Source organism: Triticum urartu, chromosome 5, assembly GCF_003073215.2.
Source record: "Triticum urartu cultivar G1812 chromosome 5, Tu2.1, whole genome shotgun sequence".
NCBI lineage: Eukaryota > Viridiplantae > Streptophyta > Magnoliopsida > Poales > Poaceae > Triticum > Triticum urartu.
The window spans coordinates 123,740,820-123,753,370 of NC_053026.1; the positions used below are offsets into that span (position 1 = coordinate 123,740,820).

Consider the following 12,551-nt stretch of genomic DNA (forward strand, 5'->3'; position numbering starts at 1 on the left):
AATTAGCATCCAAATATCATCAGACTAAGTTGAATGAAAATATATTACTGTACTGTTACATTTCCCTTTTTTCTACACATGGCTTGGAAAATCTTTAGTTTATGGAAAATTAAATCAAAACATTATTCGGTGGAGAACTGATTTCATAAGACAAGCACCCTGACTAATGATCTTGCAGCAAATAAAAACGCACCAATGAGGATGGAGGGTAGAACAGAGCATATGATCAGCCAACCTAGAATGAATAGGCATTTCATGTCCGAAAATAAATAGGATGAATTATTTCAGAAGTCACTAGGCCTCCCAATCATACATACAACCAGGGCCGCCCGCGGGAGCCCCCCGACAACATCTCATCAAATTACCAGACCTATATATACTATCTTATTGTTCATGCGACACCGACCGACGCGCATACTAACCAACATCCATATTCACAACATTCATCCTTCTTAACATCGCACAACAAAGCCGCCATCTGTTTTTAATGGCAACTGGGTGAAAGGTAGCAACTTGCGCTAAGGTATACAACTGTCTGGCGAAGCAAGAGCTGCCTTCTCAATCAATTTTCGGAACAAGACATTCTTCACAAGATGTCATCAAACATCAGGGACAGCACCAGCCCCTGCACAAACTGGCTCCTCTTGGTTCTCTCCTCCTTCTCCTCAGGGAGCAAAGGCTCCTCAGCACTGTCCAACAAAAAAAGCCATAATCAGCACACCACCATGCAGAAATTACAATCCATGATTATCAAAATGAAACTAGTTCATAAGATATTACTGTTCATCAAAGTGAAACTAGTTCATACGATATTACTACTATTTAGCAGACATGTTTCATATAGCCTGCTTAAAGTGAAAAATGACTTCATGAACCGCCCTCAGTGACAGGTTTTTAGTGACCGACTATGGATTTTTCAAGCAATTGCATATCAAAATGACACCAAACTGTTGGTGTAGCGTCATATAAGTGAATGAAGCGTGCAAGTTGCAAATGACTTTCAATACCTTTCTTCTGCTTTCTGCTCCGAGGCATCACTTTTCTCAATAACTTTTTCCAATAACTCTTCTTGTGCATCTTTTGGTGAATCTGCATCATCATCAATGAAGCTACCGACAAAGGAGGAGAGTAGAGGATCAGGCACTGTGTTGAGCGAGGTGGCACGAGAGGATCCACCATAGCGGTATTGTATGTGCGCCGCATCCTTTTTCAATGCGGAATACATTGAAGAAGGTGATCCAGATGAAACTCGCTGGTTCCTCCACCTGCCCTGCATGTTACAAGCATGAACATAGGATTAGATAATATCCAAATAAATATGGAATATTATTAAAACAGGCATGAGAGTTATTCAAATAGGAAATACTTCATATTAGAGAAGGGACCAGATTACTCAAGTTAGTGCTGTATGAGGGTCATTGCATGTATCAAGTATCAATCAAGCACAGGAGGTTAATAATCTACAATCAATCAAGCACAAGAGAAAGCTAATCTATTATCTTCGCCGTTCGTCCTTCCAAACCTATGTTCTGCTCCCCAATCCTCTACAATGTGCCATTTGGCCATCTTCCTGGCGGTGGTTAACTAGTTTATTTCATGCATGTTGATTTTGTTGAAGAGGTTCAGAACTCGAATACTTTAATGATCTCATTTTCCTAATTGCAGATCATGATTGAACAATAACAGCAACCTATTCCATGCAGTTTCAGTTATATATAATAACTGACTGATGAATGATGATGCTTGTTGAAACTAATGATACCTTGAAGAAACTGGGATGCTCTGAGGTCATGTGCCCAACCAAGTCCATCCCAACTCTATCTGTGCATATAGGGCACACCTAAAGGAACAAAATGAAAAATAACCAGTAAGCAGACAAAACTGATCATGTCTGACTTATTTGTGGATGGGCATAGTTGTTTCCACAACAATCTAACAATAGATGTTGGAATTTACTTGAACATTTCCAAATATTTCTTATATCACAACATGCAAGCGAAGTGATAAAATACATAAATCCTATCCACACTATCAATAATCAACTACACATGGAACACAAAAGTTATCTTAGCAATCCTTAAATCCACATATTTCATAAAGAAATAATAGGAATAGAAGCTACTGCAGTTCCATTGCCTAAACACTATTTTAAAAGGCCACATGCACAAGCGAAGCATCGCTGCTACAAGCCTACAACTACTATAGCGGCACTAGTACACACTACAAGATATAAAGAAAAATTAGCAGCCACTGCACATTGCACTGCAAAATTAGTTGTACAGACCCTAATTGGTCACTTACCCAGACACGAGTAAATCCAAGAAAATCAGAACCACTAGACTTAATCCGGAAAGTGTAAAATATTGACAGCTCAGACCACAAATTCCTCTTATCCACGCTGTATAAAACATGGAAGTACGACCAATGCAAAGTGTGCACTATTTAGTCTTGATGTTGTACACGGTTTTGCAGAAAAAAAATCTTATACTCACCACTGGCATTAAGAGCATCCAACACCTTTTGTAACTAGATTTGATTGTGATCCATTTTTATCTTGACGTAATCCATTGTAAGTCATTACTTTATGCTACATTTCAGTTGAGTGCATCCAGCATATTGTATGGTTGGATTTTAAGTTGACATGTGATGATGATGCAATATCATGTAACTATGATTCCGCACTTAGGATGGCTCTGTTGTTTCATTTGTAAGATTGCTATGAAGTTTATGGCATTTGCAAACAATAGAACCATGATTTTCAAATTATACTATGAACTGCAATAGCCATCACTACAACTTTTGGGCCACACACAGGAAACATTACATTGAGAGGAACCCTACTTCCTCAAAGATCTATCCAGTATAAACATATGCACCTGGAGCACTCAATAACATAATGCACAATATTTACAAAAAGCAGTTCAATCAAACTCCCAAAGTTAAACTGAACAATTAACTCCCGATTTCAACCAATCAGAGCATAGAATTCATCTCACCAAGACACCAACTACAAGTGTGAATAAAAACTACAAATTCAGAGTATATTATATGATTGTATCAACTAAGCCACATGAATGCCATGCCATCACATCGACTTTATGTATCTACTGAAAAATAATGTATGGACTAAATTAATTGGATGGATCTAATCTTCACACGTGAAACACATCTCAATAAATAATATTTCCGTTATGACGGATGCACGCCATTACTCCTGCAGTTTCCACATTAGTGGATCTTTCAACCAATTCTTAATACACTTACAAATTTCTCTAAACATAGAAAAGATATAAATAGTTGGATCCCCGGGTACCGAGCTCGAATTCGCCCTATAGTGAGTCGTATTACAATTCACTGGCCGTCGTTTTACAACGTCGTGACTGGGAAAACCCTGGCGTTACCCAACTTAATCGCAGAAGTAGAAAAATGAAGCCCAAAAAAGTAAGCCAGGCCTTCAACTAGCTTATAACTTAACACGCAAGCAACTTAAACATCCAAAAATACTATACTTGCAAGCAAACCTTGAGAGTGAAAATTAAAAGCAGCTCAAACATGCGCCGTATGCCAGAAGAAGCACTCTAAATTCCTAGCTCAAACATCTAAAGGAAGATTAAGCACATTTCTACACTATCAGATGCAATTATGAGGAGAAGAACCCTATGCAGCAGGAAAATACCAACTCTGTACACAGCAATATCTTAGCTCAAAAACTAAAAGCATCTCAAACATGCATAGTATGTGAGTATGCGCAACTCATACGGCCCAAATTCCCACCTTTGCAATTAAAAATATGAAAATGACAAGTAAAATCACCACACACATACAGGCATTTCCCGGAGACTATATAGAAACAAAAACAATGCCTACATGTTACACAAGAGATTAACGACAAACCCTAATTTTTGAGCTAGATGCGCCTGAGAGCCACTAAGTGTTAGTACATCTTTCTATGAAGGTTGAGATGAAATTACCCCGGCCTTGGTCTCCGCCGCGTGCTCGTCCTCGATGTGCAAGCACAGGCCGACGCCGTCGAACTCCTCCCCGCAGAAGGGGCACTCCAGCTCCTCCTCCTCGGCGCCCCTCTCCTCCTCGTCGTCGGTCTCCTCCGCCTCCTCGAGCCGCATGAGCGCATCTGCCAAAGCACAAAACCTCATCAAAAACCTCCTCAGGAAACCCTCAAAATCACACGATTTGGAGCCAAGATCGGATCTTTGGGGTGGCGAAGCACGAACCGCGGAGCCTGGTCTCGGCCTGGAGGCGTTCGAAGGTGTCCATGTCCATGGCGGCGCCGGCTGGAGAGAGGGGCCCTTCGGCTTCCTGGCCTGGCCGGGGTCAAACCGGGCGGCGCCGGGCGCCGGGAGGGGGGCGGCGATCAGCGGGGTTTAGAGCTAGGGTTTTTGCGGCGGGTCGGAGAGGGGGAGGGGAGAGACACACCGACACGGCCGGGGGGAGGAGAGAGAGTGTGGGTGGCTAGCTATTTGGGTGAACGGGGGAGAAGCGCTTTTGCTTAGGGAGGAAGGAGGGGTGGCTATGTTGCAGAAACCCCCCTCCAGTATGGTGGGAATTACGGGGCACTGTAAATGGGCTGACGGCCTCAAGCCCAGTGTGGATCCAGCCTGCCCATTTTTGTCCACATTATCTGGAAAAGAAAAGGTTCTTGTCCACATGCACCTAATGACACGTTTCACTGGGGGGGGGGGGGGGGGGGGGGGGGGGGGGGACCCTTATGGCACGTGAGGAAAATGGCAACTCGGCATCCTCACATGGCGTAGTAGTTCTCTTTTTGCGTAGGTCCAGGAATAATGCACGTACACCGAACTTTGTTTTAGAGATGGCTCTGAAAAACGGAAGCTGTTACCCTTGTGTAACATGAATAAAAAACATATTTTTTACGGGTATTGATATTAGTGTGTAACTATTTTGTTTTCACAAAATGCCCTTGTAGCTCAGTTGGTTAGAGCACCCGTTTAGTAAGCGGGAGGTCTTGAGTTAAACTTGAGAGTACTTTGTAACTGTTTTAATTTTTTGCATTTCAAGCTGTCGAACTTTAGTTGGGTTTTTTTTCTTTTCGATGTTAATTTTTTGCATTTCAAGCTGTCAAACTTTGTAGCTGTTTTATTTTTGTTCATTTCAAGCTCAAACTGTTTCTCTCTTCGATGCTTCTCATTAATTGTGATGTTAATTTTTTTTCATGTAATGATCATAGAAAATCGGCTAGATCTAAACTTCGTAACTGTTTTAATTTTTTGCATTTCAAGCTGTCGAACTTTAGTTGGGTTTTTTTTCTTTTCGATGTTAATTTTTTGCATTTCAAGCTGTCGAACTTTGTAGCTGTTTTATTTTTGTTCATTTCAAGCTCAAACTGTTTCTCTCTTCGATGCTTCTCATTAATTGTGATGTTAATTTTTTTTCATGTAATGATCATAGAAAATCGGCTAGATCTAAACTTCGTAACTGTTTTAATTTTTTGCATTTCAAGCTATCGAACTTTAGTTGGGTTTTTTTTCTTTTCGATGTTAATTTTTTGCATTTCAAGCTGTTGAACTTTGTAGCTGTTTTATTTTTGTTCATTTCAAGCTCAAACTGTTTCTCTCTTCGATGCTTCTCATTAATTGTGATGTTAATTTTTTTTCATGTAATGATCATAGAAAATCGGCTAGATCTAAACCTCCATCTAATTAACAAATCTAGTTATGTTTAATATGTCGTATTTGCAAACCTAGGCAATGGTTTTGATCTAATAATTGCCCATTACTACCTTCCTCTCGAAATTAAACAAAGTTCAACACAATTATAGGCTTTGCCCTTTTGAGAACTTTTTGCTCTCTTTTATTCGAATGATTCCCATTAATACCCTCGAGCCGACAAGGAACTTTTGGCATGTACTATGATTGTCAGACTACCACCATTAATACCCTCTTGAGTTCAACTCTCAACGAGAGCATTGAAGTTGTTTTATTTTTTCAGCATTTCAAGTTGTTGAACTTTGGTTGGGTTTTTTTTGCATTTCGAGCTGTACAAACTGTTTCTCTCTTCGATGCTTCACATTAATTGTGATGTTAAAAAAATTCAAGTAATGATCACAGAAAATCTACTAGACCTGAACTTCCATCTAATTAACAAATTTAGCTATGTTTAATAGGTTGGATTTGCAAACCTAGGCGATGGTTTTGACCTAATAATTGCCCATTACTACCTTCTTCTCGAAATTAAACAAAGTTCAACACAATTATAGGCTTTGCCCTTTTGAGAACTTTTTGCTCACTTTTATTCGAATGATTCCCATTAATACCCTCTAGCCGACAAGGAACTTTTGGCATCTACTATGATTGTCAGACTGCCATCATATCTTTTGTTGGGAAACGTAGCATGCAATTTCAAAAAATTCCCTACGATCACGCAAGATCTATCTAGGAGATGCATAGCAACGAGAGGGGGAGAGTGTGTCCACGTACCCTCGTAGACCGAAAGCGGAAGCATTAGCTTAATGCAGTTGATGTAGTCGAACGTCTTCTCGATTCAACCTATCAAGCACCGAACGTACGACACCTCCGAGTTATGCACATGTTCAGCTCGATGACGTCCCTCAGACTCTTGATCCAGCAAAGTGTCGAGCGAGAGTTTCGTCGGCACGACGGCGTGATGATGGTGATGATGAAGTGATCCGCGCAGGGCTTCGCCTAAGCACTACGACAATATGACCGGAGGAGTAAAAGGTGGAGGGAGGCGCCGCACACGGCTTGGAACAATTGTGTGTCTAGGAGGTGCCCCCCTCCCACGTATATAAAGGATGGAGGGGAGAGGAGGCCAACCAAGGCGCGCCCCCAAGGGGAGGAGTCCTAGTAGGACTCCAAGTCCAATTCGGACCCCCTTCCTTTTACCGGAGAGGAAAGGGGGGAGGAGAAGGAGAAGGAGAAGGAAAGGGGGGCGTCGCCCCCTTCCCCACTCCAATTCAGACCCCTTCCAAGTGGGGGCGCGCCAGGGTTGGTGTGCCTCCCTCCCAAGGCCCATGTGGCCCATTACTTCCCCCGGGGGATTCCGGTAACCTCCCGGTACTCCGATAAATACCCGAAACACTCTGGAACCATTCCGGTGTCCGAATACTATCGTCCAATATATTAATCTTTACCTCTCGACCATTTCGAGACTCCTCATCATGTCCATGATCTCATCCGGGACTCCGAACAATCTTCGGTCACCAAAACACATAATTCATAAAATACAAAATTATCATCGAACATTAAGTGTGCGGACCCTACGGGTTCAAGAACTATGTAGACATGACCGAGACACCTCTCCGGTCAATAACCAACAGCAGAACCTGGATGCTCATATTGGTTCCTACATATTCTATGAAGATCTTTATCGGTCGTACCGTAATGACAACATGCGTTATTCCCTTTGTCATCGGTATGTTACTTGCCCGAGATTCGATCGTCGGTATCTTCATACCTAGTTCAATCTCGTTACCGGTAAGTCTCTTTACTCGTTCCGTAATGCATCATCCCGCAACTAACTCATTAGTCACATTGCTTGCAAGGCTTATTTTGGTGTGCATTACCGAGAGGGCCTGGAGATACCTCTCCGATACTCAGAGAGAAAAATCCTAATCTCGATCTATGCCAACCCAACAAACACCTTCGGAGATACCTGTAGAGCATCTTTATAATCACCTAGTTACGTTGTGGCGTTTGATAGCACACAAGTTATTCCTCCGGTATTCGGGAGTTGCATAATCTCATAGTCAAATGAATATGTATAAGTCATGAAGAAAGCAATAGCAATAAAACTTAACAATCATTATGCTAAGCTAACGGATGGGTCTTGCCCATCACATCATTCTCCTAATGATGTGATCCCGTTCATCAAATGACAACAGATGTCTATGGTTAGGAAACTTAACCATCTTTGCTTAACGAGCTAGTCTAGTAGAGGCTTACTAGGGACACTGTGTTTTGTCTATGTATCCACACATGTATCAAGTTTCCGGTTAATAAAATTCTAGCATGCATAATAAACGTTTATCATGATATAAGGAAATATAAATAACAACTTTCTTATTGCCTCTAGGGCATATTTTCTTCAGTCTCCCACTTGCACTAGAGTCAATAATATAGTTCACATCGTCATGTGATTTAACACCAATAATCTAGGTCCAGGAATAATGCACGCACACCGAACTTTGTTTTAGAGATGGCTCTGAAAAAGGGAAGTTGTTACCCTTGTGTAACATGAATAAAAACATATTTTTTACGGGTATTGATATTAGTGAGTAACTAATTTTTTTGACCAAATGCTCTCGTAGCTTAGTTGGTTAGAGCACCTGTTTAGTATGTAGGAGGTCTTGAGTTCAACTCTCAGTGAGAGCATCGTAGTTGAATTATTTTCTGCATTTCAAGCTGTCAAACTTTAGTTGGTTTTTTTATTTTTCTGCATTTCAAGCTGTCGAACTTTAGATGGTTTTTTTGCATTTCGAGCTATTCAAACTATTTCTCTCTTCGATGCTTCTCATTAACTGTGATGTAATTTTTTCATGTAATGATCACAGAAAATCGACTAGACCTAAACTTCTATCTAATTAACAAATCTAGCTATGTTTAATATGTTGGATTTGCAAACCTAGGCAATGGTTTTGACCTAATAATTGCCCATTACTACCTGCCTCTCAAAATTAAACAAAGTTCAACACAATTATAGGCTTTGCACTTCTGAGAACTTTTTGCTCTCTTTTATTTGAATGATTCCCATTAATACCCTCCAGCTGACAAGGAACTTTTGGCATATACTATGATTGTCAGACTACCACCATTAACACCCGCTTGAGTTCAACTCTCAACTAGAGCATTGAAGTTGTTTTATTTTTTCTGCATTTCAAGCTATTGAACTTTAGTTGGATTTTTTTGCATTTTGAGCTATTCAAACTGTTTTCTCTCTTTGATGCTTCTCATTAACTGTGATGTTAAAAAAATCATGTAATGATCACAGAAAATCGACTAGACCTGAACTTCGATCTAATTAACAAATCTAGCTATGTTTAATAGGTTGGATTTGCAAACCAAGGCAATGGTTTTGACCTAATAATTGCCCATTACTATCTTCTTCTCGAAATTAAACAAAGTTCAACACGATTATAGGCTTTGCCCTTTTGAGAACTTTTTGCTCACTTTTATTTGAATGATTCCCATTAATACCCTCTAGCCGGGAAGGAACTTTTGGCATCTACTATGATTGTCAGACTGCCACCATATCTTTGTTGAGGATGCAACCATTGCCGATCTATAGGAGGACTGACAAGTGGAAGTAGTCGAATTCACCTCCAAAGGTATTTTGTAGCATAAATTAGGCGTAACTTAATAAGATTGTTGGGTTTGGCACTAAATCCCTAATAATTGCCCAATACTACCCTCTTCTCAAAATTGCCTCCACTAATGTGCCCAAAAGGCCCATTAACTTTTCCCTATGAGGCCTTTAGCAATTTCTATTAGCCCATGGCCCCTAAATAAATCCTAGGGGGCTCCCAGTAATTACCCGGTATTATCCGGTATGCCTGGAAACTCTTCTTGTAACTCCGGAGCGCTTTTAGTCTCTCTCGAACTATTTCTTTTATTACCGAAACTTTTTTGGTAATATTTTCCCATATTCCTAGCTCCTATAGAACTAATGCCTTAAGCGTATGACCTTGTAGGTTCGGTGAAATATATACATGAACAAAACTTCCTTTCGTTCAATGATCAACAGCCAAACCGTGGACATCCATGTTGACCCCTATACTCACACGAGTGATATTTGAGTGAACCTTTAGTTATCATATGTTATTCCTTTTGCTTCGCAATACTTTACAAAACTCAAGATGACATATATAGGTGTCCCCATGAGTCATGCACGTGCTCACTATATCGGTCTCCTCGTTCCTGGTTTTGTTATTCTTTCTCATTATCGTGTTCCAGCACCCCTGTGAGCAACTCACCTGCATCTGGCCAGACGATGATGGATGTTATCACACCAAGAGGGCCCTACGAATATCTCTCCATCAGCAAATTCCACTCTTGAGCTATCTAGTCCCTTGTCATACGTTTTCTCATAAACCCGTAAGTTGTCATTATGATCATTGTGTTAGAGATGACATTGGAACAACCCAAAGTGTATTGTCCGGTATGAAGTGATAAGATACTCTCATGGTGTAAGAAATTGAGCATACATTAACTCTTCGTGTTATTGACTATAGACTTGTGACGAGAACATCTCTAAGTATATCAAATAACTTGGGTCAATTCATTATGATCATTCTACTAACATCATACTCTTAGTGTTGTCGGCATCCTTGTTACACTTAACTAATGCCCATGATCAAGAAAGCATAACCCGCATGTAACACTTGAGCTAGTCCTAGAAGTGAGACTAGCAATCAGGTTTTACCATTTATTATTCTCGACATGCTTATGAGTTTTCCTCTGAATCATGCATTCAAGAACCATAACATTTATAGCATAGAATATAAACATCTAATTATAAATGTGGAAATAAATAATACAATCAGTATTGCCTCTGGGCATAATTCCAACAATCTGTAGTGTGGATTTTAGCGACACTAAGCCTTTAAAGTATGCAGTGTGTCAAAACAAGCAAGTCTATGGAAGACTCACACCAAAAGAAGTTGTTAAGTTTACCGAAGTCCAACAATGTGAGCATTTCAATAGTGCCAGATGTTTTGGAGATTAGCTCTTGTGCACTGACTTCCAAACTAGTGGTCTACTTCGACCAACACAAAAAAATCATGAAAGCGGTGTACTATAAATTTGTGATAGTCTCTATGTACATTTCTTAAGAATCTGATCGACGTAGCCCATCTCATGTACATAAGGGCTCTCTCGCTGCTGCCTAGCAACCCAGTGCACAAGGGCAGCCTCCTATGCGCCTTCTTTGCCGCCGGCCATTGCTATGGCCCCTTCCACGATCCCGCCCTCAATATCATCTTCACCTTCATCTGGCACTACCACCACATAGTCCTCAGGCTTGGGTATGATCATCTTGATGATGGTGATGATGACATCCTTGGCACTCGCCCCATGGCGTCGATGACATAGTAGCAAGCTCCATATTTGATCATGGTCTTGGTCATTGACGGTGTCCTGGACTAGGGGGTACCAACCTAGTCAGCCAACAGTCTTCGGGTCGAGCTTATGGGCCATCATTCTCATAAGGAAGGACTCCGGAAGCCTCGCACCTCGACATGTTCAAGACAGCTTCTATCGAAGACTTAGCATGTACTCCAAGGACATCTTCAGTTGCCGCCATGCGCATCCTTAGATATGCAACCGACCATGTAACCCTAGGTAACCCCCCTGGCGTGTATATAAGCCAAGGGGTTTAGCCTGTAGAGGGGATCCTGTAAGTGCATCTAGTGCCACCCCTAGTTGGTTTTGGAGTATTTACGACAAACTTGGTTGAGGGACTAATGTGTTCGTGAGATTCACGGGAGAACACATGTAGAAGTCCCTATTGATTCGGTTTACCCATTGAAGATGACCTCTAAAAATGTATGAAGACATTGAAGACATTGCTGGTTCACGAATACATTCATGTCAAAGATAATGACACGTGAAGGCATTCGCTTGAAGACAATGGAGCTTGAAGACATAGATTCTTTTGTGGTTTCATTTTCTTCTTTCCTGAGTCGTAGGAGCCGCTGAACTGTTAAGTGGGGTCGAGGTAAACAAAGTCAGAAAATTGACGTGATGCTCAAACCAAAATCCTATGTCTTTGAGCAAAGAAAAATGAGAGAAAATCTTATCCTAAGTTGGATGAGTCAGCTTTGCTTGTAGCCCAAGTCAAGCTATCGTGTGTGTTTGAAATCCAACCATTGGACACATGTCAGTTGTCCATTGACCCAGGGTCATTTCGGACATATCATGTCGGGTTGCCACATGGCTATAAATAGCCCACCCCCTCCACCATAAATTGGCGGCTGCACCAAGTTAGTGCACGGCTTTTGTCGTTTGAGAGCAACCCACCTATGAAGCCTTTGAGAGATAATCCTTGCGAGGACAAAACCCAAACACCTAGAGCCCAAAGAGTGTTTGGCATCACTGAAGTCTTTTCTGTTCTGCGTGAACCGAAGACTTGTCACACTTGAAGACCGTGATCTTCTAGTCGGTTAGACGTCACGTTCCGAGCATCCAAGAGTCATTGTGGATTGCCGGTGAACAAAGTCTATGAAAGTTTGGAAGTCTACCTTGAAGACTTACTTGAGTGATTGGGCGAGGTCTAAGTGACCTTAGCTGAAGGGGAATAAGGTGAAGACGTGAACTACAGAAAAAAACACTTCCATGATGATATGTGTTTGTCACAGTAGGTCACGTTTTCTGTCATGGCGTTGTCAACGTGGTCAACAACCAAGAGGAATAAGGAGATGACTGTACGTGGAGAGGATGATAGTAGGGACCCACCAGGGTCATGGTAGTACGCAAGCAAGTGCCTCGTTATTACAAGCCCAAAAAATGGTTCCTCCTAATGGTTGGACATATGGGTCCCACGCCATTGCCAACGTAGTC

The 12,551-nt window shown here is 41.3% G+C and overlaps 1 protein-coding gene and 1 non-coding gene across 3 annotated transcripts; one reads left to right on the forward strand and one right to left on the reverse strand.

Moving 5' to 3' along the window:
* Positions 1-223: 223 nt before the first annotated feature.
* On the reverse strand, positions 224-4,492 carry LOC125508154 (protein DEHYDRATION-INDUCED 19 homolog 2-like). 2 transcript variants are annotated; one of them, XM_048672758.1, is made up of 5 exons: positions 4,233-4,492; positions 3,972-4,132; positions 1,763-1,840; positions 1,008-1,270; positions 224-689 (listed from the first exon to the last, which is right to left on the reverse strand). In XM_048672758.1, exons 1-5 carry the CDS (start codon positions 4,279-4,281, stop codon positions 587-589), a joined length of 654 nt encoding a protein of 217 aa, XP_048528715.1. In that variant the 5' UTR covers positions 4,282-4,492; the 3' UTR covers positions 224-586. The 2 variants fall into 2 exon arrangements, with proteins under 2 accessions (XP_048528715.1, XP_048528716.1); XM_048672759.1 differs by lacking the exon at positions 1,763-1,840 and having other exon boundaries at positions 4,233-4,490.
* Positions 4,493-8,295: 3,803 nt separating this feature from the next.
* Positions 8,296-8,369, forward strand: TRNAT-AGU. The gene has a single exon. It is a non-coding gene; the product is annotated as a tRNA-Thr (tRNA).
* The last annotated feature ends 4,182 nt before the right edge of the window (positions 8,370-12,551 follow it).

Coding starts and splice junctions, on each gene's coding strand:
- LOC125508154 (XM_048672758.1), bottom strand. CDS start 4,281: ATGGACATGGACACCTTCGAACGCCTCCAGGCCGAGACCAGGCTCCGC. Junction 1,841..3,971: donor CGGCGGAGACCAAGGCCGGG/GTAATTTCATCT, acceptor TTGTTCCTTTAG/GTGTGCCCTATATGCACAGA. Junction 1,271..1,762: donor AGCATCCCAGTTTCTTCAAG/GTATCATTAGTT, acceptor TGTAACATGCAG/GGCAGGTGGAGGAACCAGCG.